General features: G+C 37.4%; 1 protein-coding gene across 1 annotated transcript; it reads left to right on the top strand.

Annotated features, from left to right (window-relative positions):
- Positions 1 to 2,327: 2,327 nt before the first annotated feature.
- On the top strand, positions 2,328 to 12,734 carry LOC103465242 (ras-related protein rab7). The gene is made up of 6 exons (XM_008409882.3): positions 2,328 to 2,763; positions 7,233 to 7,292; positions 9,005 to 9,131; positions 9,230 to 9,448; positions 11,036 to 11,164; positions 11,274 to 12,734. The coding sequence occupies exons 2-6, from the start codon at positions 7,240 to 7,242 to the stop codon at positions 11,367 to 11,369; spliced, it is 624 nt and encodes a 207-aa protein (XP_008408104.1). The 5' UTR covers positions 2,328 to 2,763; positions 7,233 to 7,239; the 3' UTR covers positions 11,370 to 12,734.
- The last annotated feature ends 355 nt before the right edge of the window (positions 12,735 to 13,089 follow it).

Here is a 13,089-nt window from a genome sequence, read left to right as displayed (position 1 = left end):
AAATCATAAACTAAATGACATGGCAACATTTTATTTTTTTTTTTAGATTTTGTTTCAAGGCTTTATGAAGATCCTATTTCTAAACAATTTAAATTTTCTGATTATTTTTTGATGGGTCAGGCTTTAAAAGGTTGAGAGTAACTTTGTTTTATCACTTTATTATTCTTAGTTCATTAGTGTATGGCATCGTGAGTCTTCAACATAAAATTACCATTTATAAATAGCCAAATACATCTCCAACAGCTCCAAACTAGATAAATATTGGGTTCAAGTACATATTTTTGACTCAATAATATAGCAGTTTCATGGCTGCAAAATCACTCCTTTCCCACAACACAATAGATGAATATTCTATTTTTCTTGTGACAGTGACACTAGTGTTTGCATTCACTTTTAAGGTCAATGTGTTATTTTTATTTATTTATTTTTTTTATAAAACTTGATTCTTCCATCCATTGTACAACTGTTTTTTGTTAGCTGTACAATGGCCTGAAAGAAATTGCTAAAGTGACAGACTGCGTTGAGCCCTAGCTACCCATAAGCAAAAACAAACAAACAAAAAAAACAAACAGTCATAATCATGTTAATTTTAGAGGTTAGAGATGTACCTTCAGCAGTGGTGGAGAAAGTACTAAAAAAATTTACTTAAGTAAAAGTACAAATACACAGACAAAAATGTACTCAAGTAAAAGTAAAACTACCATATTAACATTTATACTTAAGTAAAAGTAAAAAAGTACTGACTTTTAAAAATACTTAAGTATTAAACGTAAAAGTACTTGCTGAATGGATTACTTAATATCATTAAGTTTACAGATCATATTTAATTTTAATACATTAGAAATGTGCCATTTTAATGAACAATGCCACAGATAAAGCATGTTTTTATTGTGTTTACTCTGTAACAGTTTAGACTTCGATATGTGATTCTATGCATCATAATTTCAGGGATGGAAACATCTTGTCTCCTGTCCTAACATAACATGAAGTTCACTTTTTTTGCCACTAGTGGCATTTATTTCTAAAGATATCCAACTGAAAGGGGATGGAAAGAAGGTGGGTGGGAGAAGACAGGCAACCAAGGAGCCAGTAGCAAAGTTGTAGTCAAGACCACCTACCCAAGACCAAGTCAAGACCACCTACCCAAGACCAAGTCAAGACCACCTACCCAAGACCAAGTGAAGACCAGCACCCCGCACTACATGACACAAAAACAATTAACTTTTACCTATCAAAATTGACTCTCAAATTGATCTGAAAGATTCACATTCCCATAAAAAAAACTAGATATTAAATACTTGGAGCTGAAATAAATTTAATCAGTAAAGATCCGTCCAGAAGAATCGGATCGTTCCTGAACATCGTACCACTTTATTGCACTTTGGTACCAGCGTTTTCCCATAAATGCAACACCTCAGTCAACACCTCCACACAATAATTCAGCGCATGAGTGACAACTTTTTTTCATCGCAGATGCAACATGTGTCTCTGTACAGCTAGCTTTGCTAGCAACACGTCCACGGAGCTTACCTTTCTTTAAGCTTTCCTTCCAAGTGATGCTAAAAGATGGACGAAGTCCCCACCGTCTGTGAAAGCGAAGCGCTGCTGATTTTACATGTCGCCATATCTTATGATTTATGCAGGGCTATTATATTACTGACACTCAGAGGAAACCACTGCGCATGTCTTGGAGCTTCGCGTGCGAGTAAAGGTGGAGGCGATGGGTGACAACAGACACTAAGTCACGTTATTGATTGTTTTTCACGGCGCCACCTTAAGTCCCTCAACTTCACATTTTAACGAAAAAAAAGAGCAATGCGACTTGGATGTAACGAGTAACGGGGCACTTTTGTAGAAATGTAGTGAAGTAGAAAGTACAGATACTTTCTGTAAAATGTAGTGGAGTAAAAGTAGAAAGTATCCATTATTAAATCTGCTTAAGTAAAGTACAGATACACGAAAATTGTACTTAAGTACAGTAACGAAGTACGTGTACTTCGTTACTTCCCACCACTGGCTTTCAGTTTATATTATTTCATTTAGAAGACATTGCATTCTGGTGGGGATAGTAGTCATTACCTATATGTCTGTCTATTTATGCCTAGCACATTTTTTCAATAAAAATGCAAGGTATACACATTTTTGATTGCTCAATAGAAAAAAACTTGACCAATCAATACCATGTGGTAGATATCAAAAAAGGCACCTCCTCCACACCTAAATGTGTTAATTTGAGTGCATTCTGTGTTAATGGAATAAATTAGAAAGTTAAAAGATGCACTTTTCGTGGATGCTTAGATCAAGAGAGCGAGCTTTATTTTCTAAAATTATTTCTGCATCCGCTGGACTCCACATATTTTGTCCTGCGTCTGACGTCACATGAGACGTGGTTGTGGAGAAGGAAGTGAAAGAAGAAGCCAGATCATAGGCTGGGGGTAGTGGGTAGTTAGCTGATTGGGAGACAAGAAAGCTAGTTCTCTGGCAAAGTGCTAAATTTAAAACTATTTATTTCTATATTTCTTTCGTCAATTTTCGATCGGTTTTAGTTTTTGGTGTTTACACCAAGGAAAGCACATATTTTTGGCAGTTTAAGCCGAGTCGTTCCCTAATTACCGCTGGTCGACCAGTCGAGCTCCGGGGAGCTAGCTGGCTAACGTAACGCCTAATTCGGTTAGCTGTCTTGAACAATAACAGCTAGTTAGCTCGCAACCCGGCTCCGGAACGGTCCAGAAGTCGGCTCTAGGGAGTGTTCGCAACTTTAAGGTGAGTTTTAAACGCCAACAGCTCGTTCATGTGTTTAAATGTCCGCTTGGTGACCGGTGTGCCCTGATGTTGAAACCGTTAATGGTGGTGCAGTGTTTTTTTTTTTTTTTTTTGAGAAGCTGGTTGATGTAGAAAAAAACAAGGCCGGCCTTTGGCTCAGTCTGGGTCGATTCCAACAAGGAAGGAGAACCGGTGAGCCGAGCTAAGGGAACATCGTGAAAAGAAGCTTTATCATATGTCCGACGGTTATTTCTTTGCTTGCATAACAATATTTAAAATGCCATGTATGTGGCCAGAGATGGAGTGTTGGTCCCCACCCATTTCCAAATGTTGGGCTGGTTTTGGACCTTGTGCTACAGTAAGCTTTATGCTGACAGGGGTCTGGGTTTGACACATCACCTGACAGCTGGCTGCGGGAAGCACCTTTTTCATATTTTTGTTTTTGTGTTGCCAGGCAGTGGAAACTTGCCAGTGTTCTAAGTATTTATTTTTTTTGTTTAGCTTATGAGTCACTGAGTTTGCAGAACAGACCATGTACTTTTAATCTTAACAGTTTGGTCGAAAAATTTGGGACTTTTGAGGAAATTGGTATTAAATCAAGTGTACTCTTAAATAACATCTTTATTTGTTGATTAGCAATAGTTATGATTGCTACCTAGTTGGTACAACTGAACAACTCTTCTGCTCTGTACCACTTGAAGATAGACATTTTTAAAAATATCCGGCATTTATTTTGATTTATTAAAACAGAATAGAAGACTTAAGATTTTAGGTCATTTATGTCCCTCACTTTTACATTGCACCTTGTTTTAAATTTATTTTGACCCAATATCACAGAATATTATAAATATTATTTAGATATCACCATGAAATATTCAATAATTTAAAGTTTTTGATGAACGTTATGCCTTTTTGATACAAAGACAACGGTGACATCAACATGCCAACATCAAGTCAGTTGGAAGTCCCCATCGTGGCACCTGAATACCTAAACGGTGTTTGGGTTTGTAACTGAAGTTGTTGATGTCAACTTCATCGTCCATTTGCATTTCATTGAATTTCAGCCCTTTAGCAGGTCAGATTAATCAGGATAACAGAGAAACACAACATGAATGTTAGAAAGCGATGTGGGAATTTTGATGGCTGGTTTGTTTGAACAGCTTTTAGGGAGATGAATGGAAGTATTTTATCAATCATTAATCAAAGTAATGCAAAGAGGAAGAAAAAAAAGCCTTCACGTGCTTATACAATAATTGTAAAAGTTTAGTTTTTAAATTCCCAAACCATTTATTAGACGGTACCTTTTTGTTTAGTCCGTTTGATTTTCTAAAAATCTAAATGTAACCTCTACGGGATGGCCTGTCTTCTTGCCTCATGATGTGTTTTTAATGATTGACTGCTGTCATTGGCAAACATTCCCAGAACGTAATCAACTTTTTAGTTCACTCAATACCAGTGAATGACTCAACCTACCAGCCCATTGGCTTGGAATGGCTTGAATTTTGGTCATCTCTCGAGTTTGTTTATTCAGACCACAATTTTAAAAGTTAAGTGTCTGATGCTGTATATTCTGCCTTAAAAAACAATTATAAACTACTTTACTATTGATTTGTTTCTCTGCAAATCTGGAAAATACTGAATTTGTAACGTCGGGTTGTTTCTGTTTAGCTCTTGTGCTGAAAACCAATCTCTGTTCTTTATTAGTTTGCTCTTTCAAGTTATGAAAACTTGCCTGAACCCATAAAAATGATCCGACTCTGAGACAAACTGAGCAGCGAGGAGCATTTTGCCTTCTATATTTAATCCTGTTTGTGTGCATTCATAATCCATGTAGGGGTGAGGGGATTTTAGCTGCTCTCGTCTCTAATATGCAGTCGGAAAGGAAAAACTTTGCTCAAGTTCATTGTGTCACATTTTTCAACACATTTCCCAATTTGAATTCAAGAGCAGTTATGTAATATTGTACAGTTTTGGTGCAATGAGACACTTTTTTATTGTTACTTCAACCTACAAAGAGAGGGTTACAATTGACCAGAATAATTAGTTGGGGAAATAAAAAAAACTAAACTTGTCCAGATAAAATGCATTGTGCAAATCTTTTTAAGCATTAATTCCCACCATAAGCAGGAATCCTGTTGCTACAGCTCAGTAAAACAGTAAAATATGTCGCCACGTTGATGTTTTCATGTCAAAACGACACGAGCTCTTTGTCCGCTTTGTCAAGCCGACTTTCTTTCGTTTTGAAACGCATCTCCTTTCTCTCAGCTGTGCTCCAGTGACACCTGATCTTGCTTTGTTCAATAATCACGTGACTGTGGTCTGAACACGCCTTCACTTCAGGTGCTTGCCGTTGTTCCAGCTCCTGGCGTGCTTCACAAGAATGTTGTCACTGGAGAGCCATGCTTGTTCTCTTCATGTGCAACACAAGTATACTTTGCTGCTCTCGAGGGACTACAGCTCAAGTGTTTTGTCTTTTTTTCTTTATTGTTTTCTTTCAAACAAAACGTCTTGGTCCAGAACTGATTTAAACACAAAAAGAATAACAGTTGGGACCGTTTCATTGTCCTGCCGTTCATGCCAGGATGTAAGTTGACCCGGAGCTGATGGGAAGTGGTCAACTTTTCTGTCAAATTGTTGTACAGTCCCTTATTGTGTTTCACCGGCTAAAAAAAGAACAAAGCAAACATTTATTTCCCTGAGTACTAACGACAGAGGTGTTTGATGATGATTATCAAACTGACAATAATGAGTGTTGTTTAACTATTTAAAACATCTCTGGATAAGATGGGAATAACACTCGTGTATCTGGGACAGAAATGATTGGGAAAACACTGCTAGATATTACAATGTGCAGTAGTTACCGCTTTGTTTTTTTTTTTTCCCTTATGCAGCGATTCCTTAACTTAAGCCAAATTTCACAAACGTCTGAGCAGAGATGAAGCAGACTTTTATTGAACTGTTGCTTCTTTAGTCTGTCTCCTGTTTGTGCAGGGAAATGTTTAAGATAATCCTTGGAGACTAAATGTATTTCAATGTGCACTGGTGGCAGGTTTGAAGATCCACCATCAAAACACACGTCCCAAGCCTTTATCTGTTGTTTTAATGAAACTTTAAAAAAAATACATGAATGTATTTGGAAACTGAAAATAATATTTTTTCCCCCTTGTTTTTTGTTGTTTGTCCTCATCTAGGGAACATTCAGAGATTGAGTAGATCTCTTAGAGCGTTTGATAAATGCTCTGAGAATATCTACTTCACGTATTGGTTGTGCAATTCAGGGATTGTTAATTTTATTAGCCTTGACAAAACGGCAAAATAACTGAATTTCCTATTTTGCTTTTTTTTTCACATTGTATTTTTATTTAGCTTTAGGAATTCATAATATACTTTGTATTGCATATCTATGTTTTCTGTTCTGTAAGGACTTCCTATCTAATCAAACTAAATGCTAAGATAAAACCACGGTTCAATGACTCATCTTGTCTTGTGCAATTTAGCAGTTTCTTGTAGTCACACATGTATTCCCAGTGACGGCCTGTTTCTGGTACTTTTAACCTCAAGTTACGTTGATTATGGTTTGTTAGAGTTGAGGTCCAGAACTTGGAAAATATTTGATCCAAAATATTTTACTACTAATCTGTTCTAACAAGGGAGACCATTTCTAAACTAGAGTGATGATGTGTCCAGATGTACCAATCAGGAGAGATCAGAATCGGCCAGTTTTCCCATGATCACCTCTAATCAGTAGTTCACCAGTCAAATAGTGAAAAAATATTATTTCCCCCATATTTATTAAGTGCGTCAATTGGTAAAACTCTTTCCGTTTACCATTTATAAATGCATGAACTTACAACCAAACTTTTTTTTTTTTCTTTTTTTTTGTTCTAAAATTAGATTAAGATTGGAAATGTGCTTGGATAAACAAATTGGAAAAAATCACCTGATTGAAAACTCTTGCAGTTTTCTTTCATTTCCTCGTCCTTGGACAAAATCTGAGCCGTCAGGCGAGACCAACCAATGTAGTTTGCAAAAGCAGTTCAGATCATCTTTCTGAGGTATTTCTGATGTTTGCTTGGGTCCTGGAAATATGTTCTGTATCAGGTTATTATCTCTGTGCCGGTAATATCTGCAAGGGTTGACCCTGTGCAACGACTTCCTGCTGTCTGCGTGTGTAAGAAAGAGAGAGAGGGAGAAATACAAGGAGAGGGATGTTCGCCTCGTGATTTGCTCGACAGCTTAGGAAGCACATGACTGGAATAAGTCGCATTCAAACTTTACTGCCGCAGGAGCGTAAAAACTGAGCTCAGATTTCTGCCTTCATGTTTCTCAATAGGCCAGTTATCGTTTAGTTAACTGTCTTTTTCTTTTTTAATCGTCATGAAGCTGATTAGTTTTTGATCTAAAATGAATAGGTTAGGGGGGATATAGAGAGTTTTAACAGTTTTATTCTTTTTTTTTTCTTCCTGCAGCTGAACAATGACGTCTAGGAAGAAAGTGCTCCTTAAAGTCATCATCCTGGGAGATTCTGGGTGAGTCACAAGATGGGTCTATTGTTCTTTTCATGCCAAATTCAGCAGTGTGAAGGACCACACAGATCACCTCTAAATATAGTTGGTGAAAAAACTTGCGCTCTTTTTTTTTTTTTTTTTTTTCCTGGTAGCTTTTCTGGTTGGAGCGAATGCTCAGTGCTACTTCCTCATTGGTGTCGGCAGTAGTCATAAGCTGTATCCAGGCAGATCACCACCTCTGCTCCCTCTAATGATTTTAGGCTTTTACCAATAACTTAAAGGTCTGGACTTTTAAACTGCAGACCTGTTGGAACATGGTCACTGCTGTCGTTTAGAAATTTCCTGTGTTTGCTGTGACCATGAAGCAACACTTTGGTTAGTAATTTCAGTTCCATTTTCTACCAGAACTGAAACTGTTTGTCAGGATTCATGTTTAGTTATCAGTTTAAAGTAAAAGACAAGAGGAAGCAAGTTAACTTAGCTAGAAAATTGCTGCTTTTTGATGTAATGCAGTTCCACCTTTCACTTTAGAAGAGAACAGTGAACATTTTAAGATCCTAACAAACATGAAAATGAAATTTGTTTTGTTTCCCCCGTTTCAACAATTACCAATACGAGTTTATACATTCGAGCAGCTGAATTTGTAATTGTTTTTACGGCAACGTTCAGCTCTTTTCACTGAAAATGAACTAGATCTATTCACACAGTTTACTTTTTATTTCACTTTCAAAATGACTGGCTTTATTTTCTTGTTTCTTCAAAGTTGTTTTTTCTTTCATGCAGCCATTTTGTTACTTTACTTTTCTTCTACTGCCACCTGCTGTCTGTATTACTTAGCTTTGCCTATTCAGACATGCAGTTGGTGGAAATGAGCTTCATGTAGATTATTTTTACTAAGCAAAATTTTAATTAGCTACTTCATAATTGGAAACACAGTTGTATGGAGTTGACTAGAGCTGTTGGATTTATATAAAATAAGAATAAAATACATGTCATTACTTTAGATTTAAAAGTGAGTGAATTTTTGTTCACTCACACTTGGTTGCAGTTTGATTGTTTTGCATAAACTTTGTTTCATATCTTCAGTTTCCTTCAGCACCAAAGATGTTAAAATGGTTTTCATGGTTAAATTTAGTGTTAATATTTAATTAATATTACTACTTAAAAGAATGAAAAGACTTGGATGTGTGCATCTTTGCTCAGTGGTCGATGCAAATAGCATCTCAATATACGGATAACAATTCAGTCCCATTTAGGAATCAGTACTCTATCAAATACACACTTCTGCTATGCAATAAAATGTCCATGGTAAAGTTGAACTCTAATTGTGATGAATCTGCATGACGTAATCAATCATGCAGATTTTTTTCTCTCGCATCCCTTTTATGTGGTGCTGTAATTCATTCTTTTTAAAGGCTCATAAATGTATTAAACATTCTGAGAAAAGCGTACTTCATGTCTTAATGCTTGACAGAAGTTGCCAGCTTTGCACAAACTAAAATCTGTTTAAAATCTTGTAGAAGTTGTTTTTCTCATTATCTTTTTTTTTTTTTTTTTTTTTACTGAGAAGCAGATTTTACTGTAGAAATATGACGGCATGCTTTTGCCTTATTTAGTGTAACTTAAGGAAATAAAAATTTGTTTTATATTTGTTTACTAGATGCCTCAAATTGATTTGTTCCCATGCCTGTTTTAAACACAGTAGCTCTCATGTTTTTTTGCTTTCTCCTCAGAGTTGGAAAGACCTCCCTAATGAACCAGTACGTGAACAAAAAGTTTAGTAACCAGTACAAAGCAACAATAGGAGCAGATTTCCTCACCAAGGAGGTAATGGTGGACGACCGACTTGTTACAATGCAGGTACATTTCCAACTTGATGACTCAATTTGTGACATTAAAGTATTGAAAAAAATCCGATTGTTTAAGTAGATTTATTCAGTTTTTTCCTTTTTGGTCAGATCTGGGACACAGCTGGCCAGGAGAGGTTTCAGTCTTTGGGTGTTGCGTTCTACCGCGGGGCAGACTGCTGCGTGCTGGTTTTTGACGTGACTGCACCCAACACCTTCAAGACGCTCGACAGCTGGAGGGATGAGTTTCTAATCCAGGCCAGCCCCCGAGACCCCGAGAACTTCCCTTTCGTGGTGCTAGGCAACAAGATTGACCTGGAGAACAGACAGGTTGTTATGAGTTCCACATTCCTGAAACAGAGACCGTGTCTAATGCCCACTCCAAAGGACTCCAGTGCAGGAAATGGGTTGCAAATCCTCCGTCTGCACATGTGCATTCTTATGTTTATGACTTGCTCTCTGCGTTCTGTTGTAATTCTTCAGAGCGGCCATAAAACCCTAATGGTATTGCTGTGTGTAATTTGACTTATGAAGACATGGCTGTAATTGCTCAGTGGAGATAGTTGTAAAAGAGCAAGTGGTGACAATACACAAGTAATTAAACCTTTCTTATTGGAAGTAAAGCGTTTCGCCCAGACCTGAGGATATTGCATCAATATACGTCTTAAAAGTCTGTTATTGAATTTGTTTAATATGCTCATTAGCAAACCAGATCCAAACTGAAATGAAATGGTTGCAGTTTGAAGTTGAACTGGGAACAGGTGAAGGCAGGTGGATGCATCCGGACACGGAGGCAGGAAGAACTTCCTTTATTTGCTCTCATGTCAGCAGTGCTGATCTAATCCTCAGTATATTTTAGCGTTCAAGACTAAATTGTTTGCATATATCCAAAAAGAAGTTGCTAACAAGTAACAAGATAAAAGTGGGGTATGATGATACATGGTTAGATTGTAGAATAGCCTGTTGTTGATCTGTTCTCCTCAGCAGAGCCACCAATTTTATTTCCCTCCTCTTCCTCTTGTGTCACTGCAGTTCGATTTACCTGAATGTTGTTTTTGACCTTTATGTTTAGAAGCAGTTTTTAAGTTTGGCTGAATAGTCTGAGACTAGTTTTAGTTGGGATTAGCTAAACATTTGGCCAAAATGCTCTCTGTGTTGACTAACATGAGTTTCACAATTAGTTTTTGGTCAAAATGATCCCAAAGTGTGTTTTAAAGGTCGTGGGTTTTGCCGTTTGTTTCTGGATTAGGTGCTGAGGCGGTTGGTCATGTGGTTTGTGTTCCGTCATGCGATAGTGATGCAGAGCAGGACTGTGGGTAGTTCAGCTGAAGCAGTGATGAAATCAGCCATGTGGTCGATATTTTTCAAAGTCGAGGGAATACTGAAGTTTCTATGCAGCATCGGCCTAAAAAGCAGTATTAATACCGGATATTGATATCGGCCCAATTTTTCATAGAAAAAAAAAAATGTGCTGTGTTTATATGTTGCAATGTATCCGTCCTGTTTTTGTAAACATTTTATATTTCTCTTTTTTTTAAACACCAATTAAAGGAAATAAAATTCATTTTGCTGTTTGCGATCCATGAAAAAATAAAAATTAGAAGAACATCCGTGTTCATGCATCGATGTTAATGTCATTAATCTTTTTGATTTTTGTCCAACTGCAATACAATGTGGATCAAAGCATATTGGTTTACAGGCTATTAAAGGTAGTTTTCAGTTAATAAAAAATATATAGCCTCATTAATCATGACTGGCAGCTTTTGATCACTATCCACTACTTTTTTGGTACAAACTTGCTTTTTAGTGAATAAAGTTCTTTAAAATAACAAGTCAGACGATTCTAGCATTGAAACTTTCCATGTGATCGTTGATGGATGCGTTTTTTTTTGTTTTTGTTTTCTTCTTTGTGTTCAGGTGACCACTAAAAGGGCTCAGGCCTGGTGTCAGAGTAAGAACAACATCCCGTACTTTGAGACCAGCGCCAAAGAAGCCATAAACGTAGAACAAGCATTCCAGACTATCGCACGCAACGCTCTCAAACAGGCGAGTTGAACAAGAACACAGAAATTTAACATTTCAGTGTATATTTGTACTGTTAATTAACAAGAGAATGGCTACTAACTTGTTTCCCCCCCCCCTGTATGCTTCTCAGGAGACGGAGGTGGAGTTGTATAATGAATTCCCAGAGCCCATAAAGCTGGATAGGAACGACAGAGCTAAACCTTCTGCAGAGAGCTGCAGCTGCTGAGGGACAAACTGGACCATCTTCTCTCATCTTGTCATCACCCTGTTACATGTCATCAGCCTCGCTCCCAGGGGGAAAAAACCCCACAAAAAAACAGTTTCCTTATTGGTCTTCCTCACACACCGCTCATTCCATTGACACCACCCCTCACTCTGTATGCCGCACATGGATGTACGTCCCCCCTCCACCCCCCGTCACCCCCAAACCTCTTTCTCGTTCCCCACTTAGTACATAAATTAATACACTAGTTCACCCTCGCATATAAAACGATGACAAATCCAGCGCAGTAAAAATCACATGAGAGAAGAAACACACCCTCCGTGACCTCACACCCATGACTCGGTAGTGAGTGAACTCCTCTATTTTGCCATGTTTGTCAGGTTTTGCCCCTGACTCACTCTGAGAGGGCGAGGTCGTGGAGCCATGTTCAGAGTGCAATTAGGAAATCTGGACGGACTCCAGAGCTCTCAAAGCAAGCTCTGTTGAGATGATGTTGGCTTTTCCCAAGATGCAGCATCCCAAATATCATTCTCTGCTTTCTACTCGCTTTCTTTTGCGCCTTTCTCATGAAATAAACTAGCAGAACTAAATAAATATTTGTTGTAATTGGCGGTTAATTTAAAAGCCGATCTTAAACATTTGTGGTTTTGCACCTTTCTTTTTATGTTTTTTGTTGTCGTTTTTTTTTTTTGCCTTTAAGTGTTATGGAGGGATGACTGTTTTTTTTTTTGTTGTTTTTTTTGGAGGGGGAGGGGGGGTAACATCTATCACATGCCTTTCAGTAAGCTCTAAATTTATACCTCCTCCCTCCTGAGAATTTCTCCTGAGAATCTTCTGAACAATCTGGTGATTGTATTGCCTTTTCACTTCAGGATTAGGGTTTCTAACTGCCTCACACTGCTGAATATATGTTACTGTGTCAAGTAAAAGCTGATTAGGCAGTCACAGCGTAACAAGTTAAAACCTTGATATATAAAGTTTGCCTTTTATGTAACATTACTTGTACTGCTATTATTACTGCTGTATGTGTTATGTCCTCCTCATCAGACGCCTCTCAATGGTAAAGGGTGACCACATGCTTCACCAACACTGCATACACCCGTCTCCTGTCCCGTCTTTCATTATTGCTGTTCTATATCTGCTTGTAGCTCAGGTCGGCTAAGTACTTAATATTTTTAACGGATTGTGTACTACGGTGTATAGATGGTATAGGACTGAAATGTTTCTTCTTTCCATTTAAAGAAAATATTCAACAATTTTCCCTGGTATTACTCTTATTTTTTCTTTTCCTTACAGAAAACATTACAGCAATGCCAATGATGTTGTAAAAGAAAATTTGAACGTCAAATAATAAAACTCTTGAATATATGAATAGTTTGGTGTTTGATGTCTTACAGGTGCATCTTGTAGTGAATATTGTGAGAATGTTCATTTCAGTAATTAAAAATGGGACTAGACGCTTTAAATAATTCAAATTAAATACTTATTTCCAGAGAGAAATTAAATGCAGCTCATGTTACATAATCTTCTAAGAGCTGGTGTAGATGCTGTGGGCAGGAAGAATCTACTGTAGTGGTCTGTGTTACTGCGGTTCAAAAGAAACTTCTGACTGAAGACACTGAGGACGCTTACGGCTGCTAGTAACATTTTTTATTTTATGTAGAATCCCTCTGTGCACAATAGTCTAAAATTAAATTTACTTTATGCTAACCTGGATTTTTCT

This window comes from Poecilia reticulata, chromosome 5 (assembly GCF_904066995.2).
Source record: "Poecilia reticulata chromosome 5, P_reticulata-male-v2, whole genome shotgun sequence".
Lineage (NCBI taxonomy): Eukaryota > Metazoa > Chordata > Actinopteri > Cyprinodontiformes > Poeciliidae > Poecilia > Poecilia reticulata.
This window is presented reverse-complemented; position numbering and strand designations above follow the sequence as displayed.